This window comes from Neovison vison, chromosome 13 (assembly GCF_020171115.1).
Source record: "Neovison vison isolate M4711 chromosome 13, ASM_NN_V1, whole genome shotgun sequence".
NCBI classification, from domain to species: domain Eukaryota; kingdom Metazoa; phylum Chordata; class Mammalia; order Carnivora; family Mustelidae; genus Neogale; species Neogale vison.
The window spans coordinates 41,944,980-41,967,765 of NC_058103.1; the positions used below are offsets into that span (position 1 = coordinate 41,944,980).

At 40.9% G+C, this 22,786-nt stretch overlaps 1 protein-coding gene across 1 annotated transcript in view; it reads left to right on the forward strand.

Annotated features, from left to right (window-relative positions):
• ARMH4 (armadillo like helical domain containing 4) overlaps positions 1–22,786 on the forward strand; it is a 119,825-nt gene that overhangs the window by 20,922 nt on the left and 76,117 nt on the right. Inside the window, exon 5 of the mRNA XM_044229829.1 lies at positions 18,427–18,684. Within this exon, the coding sequence (XP_044085764.1) occupies positions 18,427–18,684 (258 nt within the window). The remainder of the gene's footprint in view (positions 1–18,426; positions 18,685–22,786) is intronic.

Genomic DNA, 22,786 nt, shown 5'->3' on the forward strand with positions numbered 1-22,786 from the left:
AGCATGGAGCCACTAACTGGTTCCATCCTACAACCCATGAGATCATGACCTGTATCAAAACCAAGAGTCAGTTGCTCAACTGACTGAGCCACCCAGGAGCGCCCCCTGCTTTGTATTTTAGAAATCCAATAGCCTTTCTTGTATTCCCAGAGAAGATGGGCATTTATCTGTGCTGTAAAATTGTAACAATAATTCCATAGGGTGGAGGGTTATTGCTTTAACAATGAAATGTTCAGAACAAATCAATTTTGGGATTATTTGTACCAAGTACTAGGCTTCTAAGTACATGCAGGAAGCAGGAGTACAAAAACAAAGATTTCTTGTGATTCAGTTTTGTTGATCCTTTCTCACACCCCCAACCTTGCTCCCTTAATGTTTGGAAGGCAATATCTGGGCCTTCCAGCTGGTGCTTATCATGGTGCTGACCAGACAGACTTGGGAACATGGTGAATTTGCTTGGATTCTCTCAAGATTGCTCTGGGTTAGCTTATTGCTCTCCTGTAAGAGAAGCAATACCACTGTTCCTAGGCTGGAGAAGGTGAATGATTAATCTGACTGATCCCATTTAATGTCTTTCTGTAGGCATAATAGGCTGAGTGTTGGGGCTGTCTAATCCAGTGCCATTATCCCAGACAGTTCCCATTTCTTCATGTTTCCAAAGGCCCATTTATTACAGGCTTTATTGAACAAATCACAGTAATCGACTTGCTGGAGAATTAATTTTTCTTTCCCCTTAAACTTACAGTATATGTTATATGTAGACATAAAACATATTACCTTTTTTAACATATAAAGAGATGTTTAATTCTTAGTATCCGACAGGAAAGTCATGTTCAACCTTTCTTCAGCATCTTGTTTTTTTTTTTTTTTAAGATTTTATTTATTTCTTTGACAAAGATCACAAGTAGGCAGAGAAGCAGGCAGAGAGAGAGGGAAGCAGGCTCCCCGCTGAGCAGAGAGCCCAACGCAGGGACCCTGGGATCACGACCTGAGCTGAAGGCGGAGGCTTAACCCACTGAGCCACCCAGGTGCCCCTAGCATCTTGGTTTTAAAAAAAATAAGACCAAATGTATCATTTAACTTTGGTTTTTTCTTTCCTGATAATTTTTTCCCCTTGTTTTTTGAAGATCATTTTGGTTGTCCTTATATTTAGGTTTTCAAAAACTGCATTTTTGACATCATTTCCCAGCCCCAGGCATCACACATAGGGCAGAAAGCTGTCATTGTTGTGTCATTTGTTGTTTAACTTATTTTGGTGACACCCATTTTCCTGCCTTTATGAGTGTGTGTGTGTGAGTGTGTGTGTGTGTTTAATTTCATAGATGTTTTCTACAATCCTCTGAGAACATTTCCATTATGTATTTCCAACACCTTTTCCTTTCTTCTGCTGAAGAAATAGCAGTGTTCTCTCTCCTTTCTTATTTGGAATTCTCAGTTCCTTCCGTCCTAGTTCTCTCTGCTGATAACATAGGAATTTCAGAAGAAAGTCATGTAAGGAAAGTAGGCCTTCCTTTGGATGATTGAGTGAGACTTCCGGCAGTGTGGCGGCCTTGTAGTGTTGCTATTGAAGTCAAGATGCTTTATTTTTTTTTGTTGGTCAATCAGAAATGAATTGGGAAATGCATTCTTTAAGTGGCGTTGTGGAAAAGTCTCAGAGATGGTTTTCTTTAATAGCTCCACTGAGGAGATGTAAAAACATGTGTAGAGTTTATGAGAGAAGTGTTTGCTCTTTACTTACACTTTACTCACAAAATCAGTGTTTTTGGTCGGCCTGGTATGCAGTCCTTTTCAGAGAGTATTTTCCTATTATTCTCTCACTTCTCATGTAACTTTTCAACTCAGAAGGCAGCTAAGATGGATGGTTGAGACAGAGTATTCAAAATCTCATCTTGAGGGCATATCTGTGATCCCCAGTTTATGTGGTACTTCTCAGTGGAATATAATAGGAAAGATAAAATAAGGAATAAATTTGAACTGTTGTCCACTGTTACTTGTAGAAACTTCAGTATGAGGTTAAGGATGTTCACTCTAATTGTGTTAAGAAAGGTTATAGGTTTTGGCCTTTGTTCTTGGAAATGCTTTGAATTTCATTTTGCTTCAGTAACAGAGCCACTTAAATGATATACAGATTGGAAGATGCGAAAGAGAACACGGGAAACATCTAATACCATTGCCAAGTATGTTAGGGAAGGATGATCTTTTTTTTTTTTTTAAACTTGTTTTTATCTTTGCATCATCTTCACATATATTACATGACAGAGAATTGGTGGTGATTTCAATTATCGATTGCCTCTTATAGTAAGTCATTTTGTTGTCTTGTCCTGAGGTCCTCCTTCTTTCTCTGGCATTTATGATAGATCTGTGTTCTTAAGTACCAATATGTTAGTAAATTACTTAGCACTCAGAATAGTCATATCATGTTTGCTACTAATGCTAACATAACCAGTGGTATTTCAGAAATATTTGAAATCAATATTATGATGTATTACCCTAAAGCTGTGCTTACAAATTCTAGGATGCTTTTTTCTTTAAAAAAAAAAATTTTTTTTAAAGATTTTATTTATTTATTTGACAGAGAGAATGCATAAGTAGGCAGAGAGGCAGGCAGAGAGACAGGGGGAAGCCGGCTTCCCACCGAGCAGAGAGGCCGATGTGGGGCTTGATCCCAGGACCCCAGGATCACGACCTGAGCTGAAGGCAGAGGCTTAACCCACTGAGCTACCACCCAGGCACCCCAGCTTTTTTCTTTTTTTAAAGAGATTTTATTTATTTATTTGACAGACAAAGATCACAAGTAGGCAGAGAGGCAGGCGGGGGGGGGGGGGAGACGCAGGCTCCCCACTGAGCAGAGAGCCCAATGTGGGGCTCAATCCCAGGACCCTGAGATCATGACCTGAGCGGAAGGCAGAGGTCAACCCCCTGAGCCACCCAGGTGCCCCTCTAGTATGCTTTCTTATCATAAAGAATTCGTTTATTGGTATAATTACAGTTAAGCAAAAATAATTCTAGAGCTGACTTTTTCCTTTTTTTTTTTTTGAAGCCTTTGTTGCCCAGCACTAGAAAGTAGAACGTTAGTACTGCTTAGTAAAGCTCAATGTTAGACACACATGAAATTTTACATGATGGCTCGGCATGACAGAAGATTTAGCCTTATGTATATTCAGAGTTTTTTTCCCGTTCATTTATGTGCACATTTGACATGTATTTGTTTGGTGATTCAGATAATAAAAAAGAAATGGGAGTGGATTTTGAATAAATGTTAGCAGAAGAGTTAAGACAGATACATAAATAACAGAAATACAACGGAGAAGGTGGGAAAGTGTCACACTAACATAAAAAAAGACTCTGAGAATTAGGAATGAGAGCTTAGCCCCAGCTTAGGGAAATAAGGAATTAATACTTACGCTGTGAGTCGTGTGTGTGTGTGTGTGTGTGTGTGTGTGTGTGTGTATAGGTGTATAGATTTGTGTACATATATATACTCATTATTCTATTGATATTTATAAAAAAATAAGTGATGACAAACCCAAAACTATGGAAAACATTCCAAAGGGTGGGGAATAGATACCACAAACACCACACTAGCTATTAGTTTGCAGACATGTAATCAAGCATAGTTTCCTAATTTAGCTTATTGGTTAGATGAATTATTTCTTAAGAATAGAATGTTTTATAATTTTTTAAAAAAGATTTATTTATTTGAGAGAGAGAGAGCGTGCACACGAGATGGGTGGGGGAGGGGCAGAAGGAGAGGGAGAGAAGCAGACCCCCTACTGAGCCTGACAACCCTGAGATCATGACCTGACCGGAAATCAAGAGTCAGATGCTTAACTGACTGAGCCACCCCGGTGCCTCAAGAATAGTTTTTAATAATGGAAGCAACTGCTTTTCAGTGTACAGGAGGCAACAAGGGGCTCTGTCTCAGGCTAACAGATACTTGGTTTACAGGAAACAGCAGCATGTCTCTCTCGAGGAAGAAGCTCAGAACCCAGGCAAAGGGATTGGGTCCAAGGGATTCATCGGGGCTCCTCTTCTGCTGTTGTGAATCCTTGTGAGAAATTGTCCAGACAGGGCTTTCCAAGTCAGGTGGTTTTGTGCAGTTGTGGAAGCAAATGTGTGGCTTATAACCACGTAACAGGCTGTGAATATTTCAACGGCATTTTAGATGTTTGCAGAAAATTAAGGTGCTTTAAAAAGGCATGCTTTTTCAGTATGAAGCTAGACATAACTATCCTTTTACTGGTGCAAACGCATACCAGTTTGCGTTGGAGTACAAACAATCACAAACCTTAACAATGTATAAAATAACATAAGGATGTTATCAACTGTACTTTATCAGACTGTATTCGTAACCATGACGTTGTTTTGGCATCAGACTACCTCTTATGACTTAAATGCATACATAACCCCAAAGGGAAAGATCAGAAGAAAAACGTAATGCATCAATGTGACTGGTCTTAGAAGATTTTAAGAATGTTCACCCTTGGAAACATTGCATTTGTCTTGAAAGATTTACATTGATTCTGCCTGAATTTACCAGGCCCTTTTATCTTCAGCTGTACTACCTCCTTTCCTTCTACATTGTTCTCCAGACAAGATATTCTATGGAAATGTCTTCTATTAAAATTGTGTAAAGAGGGCGCCTGGGTGGCTCAGTGGGTTAAGCCGCTGCCTTCGGCTCAGGTCATGATCTCAGGGTCCTGGGATTGAGTCCCGCATCGGGCTCTCCGCTCAGCAGGGGGCCTGCTTCCCTTCCTCTCTCTCTGCCTGCCTCTTTGTCTACTTGTGATCTCTCTCTGTCAAATAAATAAATAAAATCTTTAAAAAAAATTGTGTAAAGAATCTCTAATGTTTTATTATAAGAAGGAAATTCCCTTGGTGGGCAGAGGGCCCAACACAGGCTATCTGCTTTATGTATTCTCTGAGGGGTCCTATATCCTATTAAAACTCTAACTGGAGCATAAGTGAAATCCCTCTCTCTTTTTCCAGTTAAAATGAGCAGAAATTCTAAAAAATACTTGACTCCAACCTAAGGGAACACAAAGCAAATAAGCCAAGAAAATAAAAGGAACACAAAGTGAACTAGACTCATAACATATAGATTTCTCTGATCCACCATAGCTAATAAGCTCTCAGGGGTCCCAAACTCTGACCCATTCATTCCACTCTCTGAGATTTTTTATATTCTTTACCCAAAGTGTTAGAACAGTTTTCAAGCACCTTGTTTGGCTTTCTGGCTACTCAGCTCTTGCCTTGTTTCCTATACAGAGTGTAACTGCTTTTTTGTCTTTCTCATCCCTGCCCCCACATGGAAGAGACAAGACTAAGATATAAATTTCCTTTAGGGCCCACCACCAAGTAGGGAATCCCCAATCCCACATACATATTATCAGCCCTGCTTTGCAGGTTGAAGGGTACCCTTTAATCCCTAGGCTACTGACAGCCAGACAGCCATCATGATTGACCCCATCCCACCCATAAGAGAAACATCCCATCTCTGTTAGAAGCATGGCATGATTCATGTCTAGGCAGTAGAACACTGTTCTCACTATACAAGAAACCCACCTGTTTGAAAATAGGCTCTCTGTTGGATTTTGTAATCAGGTTAATAGTGCCATGCTGCTCTAGAAACAGAAGGCTATGAAGTTAGAGTAAAAAGAGGACAAGAAGGAGATAGAGAAACAGTTCAGCTCAAAATCATCCTCCATTATGGAGCATCTCAGACCATCCGGCCTCTACTGTGGAGCAGTATATAGACTCGTGGAAAATAGCTCTGGTTCTGGACTTACATGGACATACCTCTGTTCAGGTCTTAGCTCTGCCATGAACCGGCACTGTGATCTTGACCAAACTGTTTAATGTAGTTCAGCTTCCGTTTTCCTCTCTCGGCAAAGCAGGGCTATTGATGTTCCTTTCTCCTATAGTTAAGAATAAAATGAGATCTTTCATGGAGTAAATGCTTGCATGACCTGGAGTAAATGCATAAGAAATATGAATATTTTATATCATTTATCAATTAAAATTAGGTGTCATATACCATTTACTACTATGTTTGAATTGTTATAATGAAGTAGTCACATCTTCTCCATCTAGCCTTGGGTCAGGGGCCAGGTGGACACTGTAAGTGCCTAAGACAGTAGGGAGCGGTGAGCGTGGTACAGTAGAGAGCACGCGCTCCCTCTGATCCGGACAGATCTTGTTCGTATTGTTGCCAGGAGTATTGTGAGCCCAGGGATGCCAGATCTTTGGGAGTTTTTCAGGATAAGCTGAAAGTCTTGATTTTCATGGGGAATACTGACGTTCCAAGTGTTGGCCTACGATCCCCGAGTCTACCTATCCCATTTCATTTTTATTAGCAAGCACACCCAAAAAGAGTCTGTCTTTCCAGCAATAGACAATCAGTTTCTGCTCTTAAGTGAGGTCTCCAGGTGGGCAGGGTCAGATCTTTCTATCTTGGATCTGCATTAGCCATAGTTACCAAGTATTGGGGAAATGATGAATGATGGAGTGTACGGTTTTAGGTCCATTATCTTGTTTAATTGATGTTCTAGCTACTTGACTTGTCCTGCTTGTTAACCCTTTAAATCCAGTGCTTATTTTGGGCCTGAAGTTGAACACTTCTTATGTGAATGAAGATGTGGTTGCCTGTTACATTCTGAATATAGAAATTTAGTGGGGATTTGCTTAGATTTCTTGCATCCCATTGTGGGATTGAACATTATTTCATTCCTTTCGTTGGAACACATACCAACATTATTTCATTCCTTTCGTTGGAGTGCAGTAAACTTAAGTGATTCTTTAAATCCATTTTGGGAAGGCAGAGCTGGAATATTCCAGTTCTTAAATTCTCTGGGATTCAATTCATTATTAAGCCTAATAAAAGAATCATTACATATAAATACCATTATATATCCAGCATTACATGATAAAATGTGAATGCATTTCATTGGCAGGAAGAGTTAAGATTTTAGAAATATAAGAGAATTCTATAAATTTTGAGTCAGCTTAACATTGTGAGCTGTTGAATTCCCTGGACATTATTTCAGAAGCTTCTGGGATTCCTCCACCCCTTATGATACCAGAGAGCCATCTGCTGGAGAATTGTTTCATATCCTCAAAACAAGTTTAATTTTTTTCTTCTGGCTTTTCGGTTTTGTATGCCCAAGTTAAAAAAAAAAAGTCTGGAAAAATAAAAGCAGTGCCATCCCCAATGCTTCAGTCTCTCTTTAAGTGTGGAAACCATTTGGCTACAGTGGCTTTTGATGATATTTGTATGGAGGTTGCCAGGAAAACACATGCCAACAAATGTTTCCTCTTTATTTTATTTATTTTTTATCTTTTTTTTTTTTTGAAGATTTTATTTATTTATTTGACAGACAGAGATCACAAGTAGCAGAGAGGCAGGCAGAGAGAGAGAGGGGAAAGCAGGCTCCCCGCTGAGCAGAGAGCCCGATGCGGGGCTCGATCCCAGGACCCTGGGATCATGACCTGAGCTGAAGGCAGAGGCTTCAACCCACTGAGCCACCCAGGTGCCCCTATTTTTTTTTTTATCTTTTTAAAGATTTTGTTTGTTTGTTTGTTTGAGAGAGAGAGTGCAAGTGGTGCGGAGAGGGTATCTGAAACAGACTCCCCCTGGAACGCAGAGCCCATCGTGGGGCTCCTTCCACAACCGGGAGATCATGACCTGAGCTGAAACCAAGAGTCTGACACCCAACCAACGGAGCCATCCAAGTGCCCCCAAATGTTTCTTCTTTTAGAAATCTGCCACTGGGATGTGTTGGAACTACTCCCTTTAAGGAGGAAGCGGGAGAGAGACTAATACGTACTCAGCATCTGCCCAGCCAAGCCACCCTGTTTGTTTCCCGCCCCCATGGTATTCTTTCTCTTTTTTCATGTGCCCTAATTTGTTTACCTTAGGTTTAATTTTAAACTCTGTAAAGGAAAGAAAAGGGCCATTAAAAAGAGAAGGTTGACACTTTTTTTTAAAAAGATTTTATTTATTTATTTGACAGACAGAGATCACAAGTAGGCAGAGAGAGAGAGGAGGAAGCAGGCTCTCCGCTGAGCAGAGAGCCTGATGCGGGGCTTGATCCCAGGACCCTGGGATCATGACCTGAGCCGAAGGCAGAGGCTTTAACCCACTGAGCCACCCAGGCACCCCGAAGGTTGACACTTTAAACAAAAAGTGACGATTCAGATTGATGATTGCTATTCCAGAGAGGCAGAACGTACTGGTGAAATCCTCTTCTTCCTGTAAATCAAAGAGAGACAGGTTGCTGGGGTGCCTGGGTGGCTCAGTAGGTTAAGAGTCTGCCTTTGGCTTAGGTCAAGATCCTGGAGTCCCAGGATGGAGTCCCACATCAGGCCTGTGCTCAGTGGGGAGCCTGCTTCTCCCTTTCCCTCTGCTGCTCTCTCTCTCTGGCAAATAAGTAAATAAGATCTTAAAAAAACAAAAATCAGAGATAGGTTATCCTGGGTATGAGTATTACCATTGGAAGTCTTCCTACCTCTGTTATTGGGACAATGTATTCTCAGCCGAGTTTCCCTTTGTTAGTAATACTCCGGGTGTGCTAGCTATGGCTTTAGCTTCTGAAATCTAAAAATGTCTAAACTGTGATAAAAATGGAACGAGAGAAATGGAGGGCCTTGGGTGGGAGCTGCTTATTAAATTAATGGCAACTGGATTTTGTAGCAGAGTTAGGTGACTCAGGCCATGACCTTAGGGTAAATTTTCTCCCATACGTCTTATCTGATTTCATTGGGAGTTAACCCTTGGCTCTGGTCTCAAACAAAATTCGAACTCTTGGTTTTGGTAACCTTAGGCAGAAATTTTGCAACAAATATAACAGATTTGACCTAGAGAGCCCAAAATTCTGGATTTAATAAACCTGTCTGAGGTTCTGCTATGATATTTAAGCACTCTAGGCCTTCTGTCAGAAGCTATGTAGGCTGTAGGCAAAGCAAAATTTATCAGACTTGGTTTCCGTTTCGCTGACAGCGTAAGCTTGGAGGATAATGCCTGCAAACTGTTTTGAGTTCCTCAGAAGAAAAGCCCCATGTGAGTTCCAAGTATTGTTATGGGTCATAAAACAGCCATTGAGGGACTGTGTCAGAGTGCGGCCAGACAGGTGAAACTGGCTTAGAGAGGATACTGTCTAGACTGATCTTTTTGTGTCCCTGCCACCTGCTACAGGACATTCTCTGGGGAAGCTGTGGACACACTACTCAGTATCAGCAAGCATCCCTTTGTCACGTGGCACTTAACCTGACATCTCTGTTTCAGGCTGTCCAGTTTTCATGGTCCAGTTTGAGTTCCCCTCAAGCCCAGCAATGAGACATCGAGCCATGTCTGCCTCCCCGTTGCACGCTGAGCTGTCCACTCTCCAAACACCTTTGTTCGTTTTTTTGGCTGACCCCTGTCAGGTTTTCACAGTTGTTAGGTATCATAATTCTTGACAGTGGACACGCCAGCAAATGACTTGATCTTAGTGAGGATACCATGAAAAAACCCGTTAGGTCCATGGCAAGGAACCTTTGTTGGTGCTGGAGCATGCATCCTGAATTCCGTGGGACACCCTGAGCTGATGCTGCTTTGGCAAGAGGGAGGGGAAGTTTATGCAAAGTGTGTCACATGCTTGGGGGGGGGGTTTCTGTCACTGGAGGCTGTTACTCAGAAACTGTCATGACTGCCCCCTCGATCGCTGTTAGTGTCACTGCGATTACTTGGTATCGTGAAATGATCAGTGTCGAGTGCCTAGGGGATAAGGAAGCGTTCGTTACGAGAATGGACTTTCCATTCCTGGTGACACAACTAGAAGAAGTTTTGAGGCTGAACTCTGTAAACCTTCCTCACGTGGACTGCAGTGTTCTGTCAGGGATTCTCAGGACAGATAGAACTTTTAAGTCTTTGATCCCTATTACTTGGTATCTGTTATATTCGATAAACCAAGGCAATTGCTTCTTTTTAGAGGCTCATTTTTTTTTCTTTTTCTCTGTTGTTTGAATATGGAATAATTGGGTGTGTGAGTGTGTTTGACATTGATCCACATGCTTATTTGGGTTCAAATAAGCAAAAATAAAATTTGGGGTTTAACAGAGTTACGAAATTCAGAAAACCCCATAACCTTTAAATAAAACCCGGTATTGTGATTTGAGTGGGTTTTTCCTTTTTAGTTCTTTGGATCAGGGATCCTGTTACAGTTTTTGGCACAATTTTCTTTGTTGAACCTTTATTTCATGTCATTGCCCTTTGTACTCAGAGCTGTTCATGACACCATTGTCGCTCTTGGGTGTGACTAATTGAAAGACTGGCCAAAATAGAGATGACTTTCTCTTTAGTTTTTATGAATGGGAAATCAGTGCGTACAACTCTGGTTTGTTTTGCATCTGTTGTTCTTTTTCTTTTCTTTTCTTTCTTTTTTTTTTTTTAAAATTTCATTTGATTTCAGTTTAGTTAACCTATAGTGTATGATTACTTTCAGGGGTAGAACTTAATGATTCATTGGTTGCATATAACACCCAGTGCTCATTCCATCAAATGCCTTCTGTATCTGTTGTTCTCATGTGTTGCCCTTGTGCTTGCTGCAAGATTATTTAGAGGAATGTATTACCAATTGCTTATTAATTGTTACTCTGTGTTTCTTTAGATCTAGGTACTTGTTAAAAATCTGAATCTAGCTCCTTGCTTATGCATTTATTCACCTGTCCATCCACTCAACAAATACTTCTTGAGCACTGCTGATGGCCAAGCCCTGTGCTTGTCATTGGTGATAAAACACAGGAGAAGACCATCCTTCCTTTATCCAGTAGTTCAGTAGTTTGCCACCTTTTTGGGTCAAACTGCAATCTTATACATTATTTTGGTAATATTTGGAAAGTGATCTTTTTTTTTTTTTGGTTACTGATCTGGAAGAGCAGTCATTGTTCCACTGAAAATTGCAGCAGGGTTCCGGTGACATCCTGCTAAAGATATTTATCAGCTACAGAATGATTGTAGGCTCCTACAAAATCAGCACATTTGCTGGTTAACAAAGGTAATGAGGAAATAAGGCTATAAAGGGAAATCTCACTCCAGTAAGGCTTGTTTTCCTCCAGTCCTCTCTGCACAGTTCCTGAGAGCTATTTTTCTAGAGCTATTTCCTTAGGCTTGTGATATAATTCCTCAAGTACAAAAAGTGACAAAATAGTAAACCCTTTAAATTCCTTTGTGCTGAAGGGTGGCGTTGGTGGGTATGAGGGGAAGGGTTTCCTCTCTTATCCGCCATGACAGTCAGGGCCCTTCTTTCCTTTCCAGGATAAATTGTATACTACTCCATAGGGCGTTTTTCGAGATAACATTCTACCAAGAGAATACTTTGAAATGGAGTAAACATCTTATATTGGGCATTTCAGGACAGGGAGGTAGAGAAAGAAGGCTCCATCAGAGTGGGTGAGTGGGGGAGAGATGATGAGACATGTTGACGTAAGCAATGTCATTCAGATCACATCATGAAGGTAATGACCATTTTGTTGGCCCAGGCTTGCTTACATGCAGCCTGACTTTTTGAGGTCCTCTTCATTATTTTTATAGCTCTGTGCCTTATTTTTTTTCTGACTTTATTGAGGTATAATTGGTAAATAAAATTATAAGATATTTAGAGTATACATTATGGTGATTTGATATACATGTAACATTGTGAAAGGATTCCCACCATTGGATTAATTAACACAGCCATCACCTCACGTTTTTACTTTTTTGTGTGTGAGGACATTTAAGTGTTACTCTCTTAGCAAATTTCAGTGATACAATACAGTGTCATCAACCGTAGTCGTCATGTTATATGTTAGATCTTTAGACCTTATTCGTTTAAGAGTGAACAGTTTGTACCCTTTGACCAGTCTTCCCCTGTTTCCCCACTCTCTAGCCCCGGGAAACCACTTTTCTACTTTCTGTTTGTTGAATTAGACTTTTTTGTTGTTGTTGTTTCTTTGTTTTAATTTAGATTCCACCTATAAGTAATAAACCGTGTTGTATTTGTCTGTCTCTTATTTTTTCACTCAGTATAATGTCCTTTGGTTTCATCCATGTGGCAAATGTAGGATTTCCTTCTTTTTAGAGGTCAGATAATATTCTGCTGTATGTATATCACATCATCTTCATCCATTCATCTGTCGGTGGACATGTAGGTTGTTTCCATACTTTGGCTGTCATGAATTATGTGGTTAAGAACCCCAGAGTACAGATACATCTTTGGGATATGGTATTGTTTCCTTTGGATATATATATATCCAGAAGTGGCGTTGCTGGGTCGTATAGCTCTATCCTTTAAGGAGAAGAAGTTAACTGAGCTTACTAAGGGTCATGTAGAAGTTGTCCTTGGTGGGTGCTAGTGGTCAGTGGTCAACTGTTCAGTGGTGAGAGCTGAAAACTCAGGGCTTTGCCTTCGTGTACCTCGGGGATCGGCCTCATATTGTCACAATCATTCCATCAAGTGTGGGAAGTATTGTCACAATCATTCCATTAGGTGTGTGGGAAGAAAAGGCAGCTAAAAGGGATTTTATAATGCTTTAAAAATAAAGAAATGTTTTTTTTTAGCCTGTGGCTAATTTTTTGTCTATGGGAGGAAGGTCGGCAAAGCCATCAATAGTTGTGATGATCCCTGATAGTTTTCTCCAAATTCCAGTGACCCCATACTTTTTCTCTGTCAACTTCTTTCTCAGGTTTTCTTTAATCAGAGTCCCTGGTCCATCTTTATTTCCCTTGAGATTTGTTGAGATAATTGTTTTACTTTACCTTATTGGGATATTGTTGACATATAACATATGTAAGTTTAAGGTTCAAGATGTGATGATTTGATACACTTACAAATTGCAAAATGGTTACCCCAGTATGGTTAGTTCACATTTCTATCCCCTCAGATAAATACTATTTTTTCTTTTTTGGTGTTGGTAATATTTAAGATCTACTCTCACAATAACTTTCATGTATATAATGCAGTATAGTTAATTATAGTCACCATATTGTACCTTAGACCCCCAGGATTTAATTTGTGTTACTGTTGGGAGTTTGTAGCCTTTGCCTGGTCCATCTTTAATCACTTTGCTCACACACAGCCAAACACCTCCCTTCCCCACCCCTCCACCACTGAACCCTTCTAGCAAAATTTGATGCTGGTTCAGTCTCTCTGTCTCTTCTATCCCTCCACCCATGCCTGCACCCAAGCAGCTGAATGTGGCTGGAGAAAAACACAACCCCCTTCACGTGTCTCACTTGAAATGCATGATGCCCCATCTCAAGTGGACCCACAAGGCTGCCTGCCAGTCCTCCCACATCTTCCTGGGGAATTCATTTGCCCATTCTCTGAGATGACTGTTTCACACTTTCTCCTCTCGCCTCAAACCACCAACATTTCATTTCTCCTCCTTAGTTTCTTATTGACTGAGAAAAGAAATATGAAAACAACTTTCACACATTCCCACCGTGAAGTCAATCCTCCTGCCCGCCCCTGTGCTCACTGCAGTGGAGGATGGGTCTCAGCCAGCCTGTGCCCTGGATCCCATCCCTTCCCAGTAATAGCAAAGAAACCAACCTCATATACTGGCCATGATGACCCAGGCTTAGTCCTAAGTACCTTATCTACTAACTGATGTAATCCTATAGCAGCTCTGTGAGGTAGGAATCACCCCGGTTTTACCAAGGAGGAAGCTATGGCACCATAACTTGTCCAAAATCACATAGCCACAGTACATTTGCATGGCTTGAGTCCACGTGTGCAAGTGCTCTGCCAAACCTCATCTCCAGACATCCCTCTAGCAGCCCTCTCCCCGCTCTCCTGAGTCATCAATTTCCCCTTCTCTACTGGGTCTTACCATCAAATTCCAAGCAAATTCTAGTATCTCCTATTTTGAGAAGGTACCCTGGATTCTACATCTCCTTCTGGCTACCCTCGTCTGTCCCTGCCCCCCCTTTTAAACATTTTTAAAAATTTTAATCCTGTTAGTTAACATTTAATGTATTATGGATTTCAGAGGTACAGGTCTATCATTTGTCAATCTTACATAACACCCAGTGCTCATTACATCACATGCCCTCCTTAATGTCCACCACCCAGTTACCCCATCCCCTCTCCCCACCTCCCCTCCAGCAACTCTCAAGTTTATTTCCCATGATTAGGAGTCTCTTATGGTTTGTCTCCCTCTCTGGTTTCTTCTTGTTTCATTTTTTTCCCTCTCTTCTCCTATGATCCTCTGTTTTGTTTCTTAAATTTCACATATGAGTGAAATCATATGATAATTGTCTTTCTCTGATTGACTTATTTTGCTTAGCTTAATACCCTCTAGTTCCATTCATGTTGTTGCAAATGGCAACATTTCATTTTTGATGGCTGTATAATATTTCTGTATACGTGTGTGTGTGTGTGTGTGTGTGTGTGTGTGTGTATACCACATCTTTTTTATCCATTCATCTGTTAATGGGTAGCTGGGCTTTTTTCATGGTTTGGCTCTTGTCTCTGTTCTTTTTTTCAAAAAGTTTTGTAAGCTTTTTTTTTTAATAAAGATTTTATTTATTTATTTGTCATAGAGAGAGAAGCGAGAGCAAGCACAGGCAGACAGAGTGGCAGGCAGAGGCAGAAGGAGAAGCAGACTCCCTGCCAAGCAAGGAACCCGATGCGGGACTCGATCCCAGGACGCTGGGATCATGACCTGAGCCAAAGGCAGCCGCTTAACCAACTGAGCCACCCAGGTGTCCCAGCTTTTTTTTTAAAAAAAAAAATTTTTTTTTTTAAATATTTGCTGTATCTACTTCCTTTTTTTCTAATATTCTTTTCAACTACTCCATTTTGCCTCTTATCCCTACCTTTCCATGAAACAACTTAGGTGAAGTCACTAATCATTTCCAAAGTGCCAAAGCTAGAGGTAATGTCAACGCTGGAGGGACAGTCTCAGTTTTCTTAGTCAGGCCCCCAGAAGTATTTTATTCCTTTGACTTTGTCCACACCATACTTGGTTTTTCACCTACCTCAGTGGTCGCTTTTCAGTCTCCTTTGCTGGGTCTCCCTCTGCTGGCCAACTTCTAAATGTTCAGTTGTCTGGCGCTTAGACTGGACAACTTTTCCTTCTACCCACACTCATTCTTTTGGTGATCTCAGCCAGTCTCAAGCCTGTAAATATTATTATTATTATTATTATTATTATTATTATTATTATTTTTAAAGATTGTATTTATTTGTTTGACAGAGAGAGGACACAAGTAGGCAGAGAGGCAGGCAGAGAGAGAGGGGAAATGGGCTCCCTGCTGAGCAGAGAGCCCGATGTAGGGCTCAATGCAGGGCTGTATCCCAGGACTCTGGGATCATGACCTGAGCCGAAGGCAGAGGTTTTAACCCACTGAGCCATCTAGGTGCCCCAAGGCTGTAAATATTATTTCTAAATTGGTGAGTCTTAGAATTTTATGTCTAGCTTTGATCTTCCCTGGGCTTCCAACATTTCCACTTGGAAATCATAGGCATAGCAATCACATGATTAATGTGTCTCAAATAAAATTCTTGATTTTGCTCTTTGCCCTTTAGTTTCCTTCTTTAATAAAGTGCCGTATTCCTTCCACATCCCACATCATACTTATCAGGAGGGCTCTGCCTGCAAATTACCTTCATATTACATCCCAGATCTGACCATCTCTTCCTGCTTCCAGAACTATATCCGTGTCCAAAGCACTGTCATCTTATTCCCTGGCTTGTAAAATAGCCTCCCAGTGGGTCTCTTTGCTTTGTGTCCTGCTCCGATTTAGCCCATTTTTTCACGCTGCAGCGTGTAATTCCTTATAAATAAATCTACGTTAAATCTGACCCCTGCCTACCCCTCCCGCCTCATTTTTTGTCCCTTCTTGCTCCCAGGTCAATCTTGGCCATTCTTTGCATACAGCACACAATTGCCTCAAGGCTTTTATTTTTGCTTTCTTCTGTTCCCTGCTGCTGGGAATGTTCCTCCTGTAGATACTGACCTAACTTAAACAAGAGAATTCATTATTTTGGTATAATCTCTGTTCAAACTTTACCAGAAAAGCTGCCCTTTGTCTGGATCTCCGCATCCAGAAAAGAGAGTTTGCCATTCTCCATCTTTCTTCCAGTTTTAGTCAGAGTGTCATATTGTATCCTAGATCTGTGTGTGTACGTGTCTCCTCGAGTGGCCTATTAACTTCATGAAGGCAGAGATAGTGCTACATTATTTCTAGTGCCTGGAACTAGGTTCTTGATAAATAGTTATTACATTTTTGGAATATTTTCCAAATATTCCAAATATTTGGAATGAGAGGTATTAAGAGGTATTACGTTGTACAAAGTTAGAGGATATATAAGAATGAAAAAGATCAGATGTAATTATTTTTTTAAAAGTTAAAAAAAAAACCCTATAAGCAATAGGTGTAAAGGAATGTATGTGGAGAAATTGTCTACAAGCAGAAAAAAGAGAGCCTCAGAATTCCTGGGTGGTTTAATCCTTCCTCTTCCCTTCTCCGCCATCCCAGGAGAGTTCCTTTTTGCAAACTGCCACGTGGAGAGCCAAGAGAAGAGAGCAAGGGGAAGGCCTTCAGTGAGCTTGGTGAACTCTCATCAGGGGCTTCAGGGTGCATCGATGGTGAGGGCGGAAGCTTGAAGTATTCCTAGAAAATTAAAGTTGGTGAAACCAAGTAAAATTGGGGATCTTAGGTTTCCTACACCCCCTCTGCTTGAAGCATTGAATGTGACAAATTGTGAATTTAAGTCTTACGATGGTGGCAGTGATAATGATTTTTTTTTTTCAAGTGTGCTTTCCTGATGGTCTTTGATCAATATCCTATTACCTAACCTCTTTTAGAGTGGAATTGAGAATGTTGATGTAATTGTTTCCATGTTCTTGGGTCGATCTTCCAACAGGAGCCGGGAGTGGATTTATGTACCTCTCACTTGTGACTTCTACTCATTGATATGGAAGAAGAATAGAAGGAAAATTGTGCCCAAATCATGAATTTTCTTGTTTAGTATGATAAGATACAAAAGGATTGGGACACTGTCTTTAAGTTCTGTTCGTATTTTAGTGTGCGTTCTAATGGGCAAAACTATTTTTTTTTTAATTGCAGTATAGTTGACAGACACTGTTACGTTGGTTTCAGCTGTACAGTATAGGGATACGACAAGTCTATACGTTAGGCTATGTTCGTCACAAGTGTAGCTACCATCTGTACCATACAATGCTGTTCCAATACCATTGACTCTCTTCCCTATGCTGTACCTATTATCTCTGTGACTTATTAATTCCATAACTGGAAGCCTGTATCTCCCATTCCCCTTCACCCATTTTGCCCATCTCCCATTTGTTCTTTCCTCTGACAACCATCAGTTTGTTGTCTGTATTTATGGGTCTGTTTCTGCTTTTTGTTTGTTTATTCATTTGTTTTGGTTTTTAGATCCCACGTATAAGTGAAATCATATGATACCTGTTTTTCTCTGACTTATTTCATTTAATGTAATACCCTCAAGATCATTCATGTTGCTGCCAATGGCAAGATCTCACTCCTTTTATGGTTGAGTTACATTCCTTACTATTTGTATACACCACTTTTTTTTTTTAATCCATTCATCTGTCCATGATTACTTTGATTGCTTCCATATTTTGGCTATTATAAATAATGCCTCAATAAACATAGGGGTGCACATATCTTTTTGAATTAATATTTTCATTTTCTTTGGGTTAAATTACCAGATCATATGGGATTTCTATTTTTAATTTTTTGAGGAATCCCCATAACGTCTTCCACAGTGGCTGTACCATTTTGCCTTCCCACCAACAGTGCATGAGTGTTCCTTTTCTCTACATCTTCCCCAACACTTGTTTTTCTTGTCTTTTTGTTTCTAGCCATTCTGACAGGGGCAAGGGGATATCTCATTGTGGTTTTGATTTGTATTTCCTTGATGATTAGTGATGTTGAGCATCTTTTTATGTGTTTGTTGGCCATCTGTGAATCTTCTTTGGAAAACTGTCCATTCAGGTCCTCTGCCCATTTTTTAACTGGATTATTTGTTCTTCTGGTGTTGAGTTGTATAACTTCTTTATATATTTTGGATATTCACCTAGTGGATCCATCTTTAATGACCTCCAGGAAACAGGGATGGGATGATTTCTACCTTTGTAAATATTAATTTGACTAATAAAAATTTATATTACCTGAACTTTGACTCCAAATAAACATGCTGTGTACTAATGATCTGACCTAACTGGGATTTTGAAAGTTTGAAATACAGGTGTATGGTGAGCACCTAGTCTTGCAAGGCCCGTGTTGCCCAACTTTGGCTATAAAATTTGTTTTAAAAGGTCAAGTAGAATTATTTTGTAGTGTTTGGGTCATTTCAGAAGACACATATGTAGGCACTTACTGTATCCCTTAGTGTTTCTTGTTGATTTCTTTTTTCCTAGAGGGAGAAGAAGATGAGGATGAAGAGGAGGAAGAGGAGGAAGATGAAGAAGAGGAAGATGAGGAGGAAGATGAAGAAGATAAAGACACAGAGTCCCTGGATGATAGCTTGGATGGTGACGCTGAGCTGCCTGGGTTTACTCTCCCTGGCATCACGTCTCAAGAACCTGGCTTCGAGCGGGGAAACCTGGGCCCTTTGGATGGAGCCACCGACCAGGTGCCAGACGCCATCGAGTGGGAACAGCAGAATCAGGGCCTGGGTAAGAGTCGTGCGTGTTTCTTTCTTCCTCCTCCCTCACCTCCTCTTATTTTCCTAAGGTGGCAGCTTTCTTTCTTGGCCTCGATTGTGGAGCAAAGTGGATTTTCTGGTGATGTTTATGGATGGTTCATTTCAGAAAAAGTTACCAGTTTTTTCTTCTATGTTTATAGTCAGTGCTCTTAAATAGCCGGGCTCCAAACAGTCTCCAGCTGCCCCCTGAGAGCACAGTTACCTCGTTTTTGGAAGGAATTCCATCTTTCCTTCCCAGCTGGAAGACAACTATAGGTTTTGGGAGGACTTCCAAATGGGGAGCAGACATGAGTAACCAGTGTGCTGAACAAGCAGCGTGAGTGGTCTAAGTCAGAAAACAAATATATGGTGTTACCTTCTGTCGCTGTGGAATTTGCTCCCTAGGAGAAATTCTTCCCTCACTTCTGAGGGAGTGCTTGGCAGTCTTGTCCCTTTTCTGTTTCCTCTTAAGGCTGCATTTGCTTGTCAGGGACAGGCTCAGTTTGGCAGTCTGTGTCCAGACACCCACGTGCTTGCTCTGTCTTGGGCATGGCTCGAATTATCCTAGAGAGGCTCCGTGGATGCAGGCAGACTTCACCTTGGACCTTCTCTCCCTGGTCAGCAGGGAGGCTCCCCTGTCTGTCTCCTCTTGGCTTTTTCTGGAGAAATGCTGTAAAGCCCTGGTTGAGTCCTTGAAGCCTGACTCTTCTCCCAAGAAACGCTCTCTCCGAAATTCTCTTAGTCTTTAGTAACTAGCCCCATTTATAACCTTCAGTTCTGCAGAGGTTAGCTTTAAAAGTCATATAACCAGTGTTTGGTGATTTCATGGAAAATTTGGATGTATGTTTGGAACTTTGCTCTGGAATATCATACTTGTATATTGTGGTTCTTTGGTTGAAATGTCCAATTTTGAATCCTAGTGCCTATGATTTCTTTAAGATCATTCTTCCCTCTCATGAAAACTCTCTTTTAGATCTATGGTGAGAAGGGGTGAGAGCATTAATATGGGGGCAGAGCTGGAAAATCGCTATGTCAGGTTATTGCATGATTGTGTAGTTGAAAATAAGCTCGATCCCTTTTTTTAAAGACTCTGTCTGTCTATCTACGTATCTACCTATCTCAGAGAGAGGAGAGCACATGTGCGTGCATATGAGGATGGGGGTGGAAAGGGACAGAGGGAGAGGGAGAAACAGGCTCCCCATTGAGGAGGGAGCCCCATGCAGGGCTTGATCCCAGGACCTCAAGATCGTGACCTGCGCTGAAGGTAGACACTTCACCAATTGAGCCATCCCTGCACCTCAGCTCTTTTTTTTTTTTTTTTTTTTTAAAGCTGAAACTGGACTTGGTAAAACTTTTAAAGGTTTACGGTCTAAGGAGGAATGCTTTTCTTTGATGAACTGTCCTTTCGCTTTGGTTAATTAATTCATCTAACAAACCTAACTGTTCTTGGCACATTGTGTGGCTCCAGGGACAGAGAGAAAAGCAAGAGTGGTGCCTTTCTTTGATTAGAGCAGAACCTACTTCAAAGGTTTCCAAGCAGGGAGGTTGAGCTTTCTAATAAAGGTAGGTTATAAGAGTGTGAAGCAGAGATGTGGAAGGGGCCCTATTATCCTACTGTCCTGCCTCCCGATTCTAGTCCCCATGCACAGCTAAATATTCTTAAGTTAGAGCTACTAATTTAGTGATTTGTTAGGCTTTTAAAAGTGATTCCCATAAGTCCTGAGGTTTTTAATATATCAGAGTTTCTCTTATTTATTTGACAGAGAGAGAGAGAGAGAGAGACCACAAGCAGGCAGAGAGGCGGGCAGAGAGAGAGGGGGAAGCACACTCCCTGCCGAGCAGAGAGCCCGATGCGGGGCTCGATCCCAGGACCCTGGGACCATGACCTGAGCCCAAGGCAGAGGCTCAACCCACTGAGCCACCCAGGTGCCCCCAGAGTTTTCTCTTATTATAATAATTTACTATTTCCCCAGATGTCCCTTACTTTTTACTGTCACTTCCTTTCTTGATAAATTTTTCTTATCAACATGTTGTAGCACTGAGTTTCCTGGGAACCAAAACAAGGAATAAATCTTCCAAGCTGGGATTTTTTTTTTTTTTTCCTCCTTCCCACTGTGGGAAGACTCTGTTTGAGTAGTATCTGGGACTAGAATTTTATTTGCTTTTCACCATTTTCTTGGAGTGATAGAAGTATATCCTAGTCACTCATAAAGTTATTACATGCAACATTAATAAAGAATCAACATTAATTGATTCAGTTTTCTTAATATTCTCAGGTCAGTTGAAACAGGCAAAACCTCTCCTTTTGTGGCTCCCCAAAGATGTCTGTGTCCTAATCTCTGAAACTTGTGAATGTATTACCTTGCCTGGCAAAAAGGACTTTAGCGTGGTGATTAAGTTAAGGATCTTGAGACAGTTATTCCGGATCATCTGGGTGGGCCCAATATAATCACAAGTGTCCTTATAAGAGGGAGGTAGGAGAGTCAGAGTCAGAGAAAGAGATGCTATGAGAGAGGCAAAGGTCAGAGTGATGTGGCCACGAGCCACGGAATTCCAGCAGCCTCCAGAAGCTTAAAAAGGCAAGGAAATGGATTTTCCCCCTTGAACCACTAGAATGCAACCCTGCTGACACCTTGATTTTAGCCCCTCAAGACCCATTTCAGACTTTCCACATGCAGAACTGTAAGGTGATAGATTTATGTTGTTTTGAGCCACTGAGTTTGTGGTAAATTGTTACAGCAGAAATAGAAAACTAGTATAGATTTCATTAAGTATTTCATGGGAAGCATCATGGAAGGAACAGAGTTGCATGGCAGCTATAGTCAGAGTGTGACCAGTGTAAACTTAAGGGTAGTTTTCCTTTTTCAAAGATTTAGGTATTTATTTTAGAGAGAGAGAGTGAGAGAGAGAATGAGTGTGGGAGTGGGGGGTGGAGGGGAAGAGGGAGAGAGAGAGAGGATCCTCAAGTAGACTCCCTGCAGAGCACAGAGCCCAAAGTAGGGCTCAATCCCAGGACCCCGAGATCATGACCTGAGCCGAAATCAAGAGTCAGATGCTCAACCCACTGAGCCAGCCAGGCACCCTAAGTATAGTTCTTCATGAATTATTAACAGTGCAAAATTGAGACCTTTTAAAAAGTAATTCTATTTAATATAATACCACTCTAATTGACCTTCTTCATGCTTGTTTTCAGTTGGTTTATTTATAGATTATCACATCCTATTTTATAATATGAATGACATTCCAAAGCAAATGCTAAAACCCATATAAACCTTTAAAAATGAACAGATTGAAGTGGGTAGCTGGGATTGGCTAAAAATTTGAATAGATTATAGGTTTCATTTCCTGTGAAGTAACATGAGCAGACAACTTAGATGACTTTCCAAGCAAAGCAGTAGATTCATGACCCCAGATTCTCTGAACCTGTTTTCTGCTCATCACATACACATTGCCTCTAAAACTTTGGAGGGAGAGAGCTCAGCTTCTTGATCTTGCTGTTGAGAAGTATGAGTGGAATGAACTGTCTGTCATCGGGATAGAGAGAATTAGCAGCAAAAGTCCCCTGTTATGGCTGAGGTGGATCGACTGATTGGTAAATCTAGGAACATACAGGAAGTTGTTTATTCCAATATGCAAAGTCAATTTCTTATTTAACAAGTTCATTTTCAAGTTTATTGGCAAGGACCTATCTAGAGAGCAGACGTGATGACTTGCTCCACTTCTAATCCTGTTATGTACTACAATAAATCACACAACTATGCTTTTTAATGTATAAAATCAAAATGATCAAAGTTGAGTCAATATATCCATTTTAATGCTGAAGCATTTCCAATGTAATTAATACCTGGGGATTCTTTCCCTTTTTGTATTCTATCTCTGTCAGGATGCCTCTAGTTGTAGGTAGCAGGAACCTTAACTTAAATTGGTTTAAAGAATAAAATAATTTATTTTCTTTGAAAACAAGAATTCCAGAGACAGAGCTCTTGAGTCAGTTAACTCGTAGCTATGCAGTCATCAGTGACCCAGGCTTTCCCATCTTGCTGCACTGTCTCCCTTGGTGTGTGACTTTGCCCCAGGACTGGCCTCCTTATGGT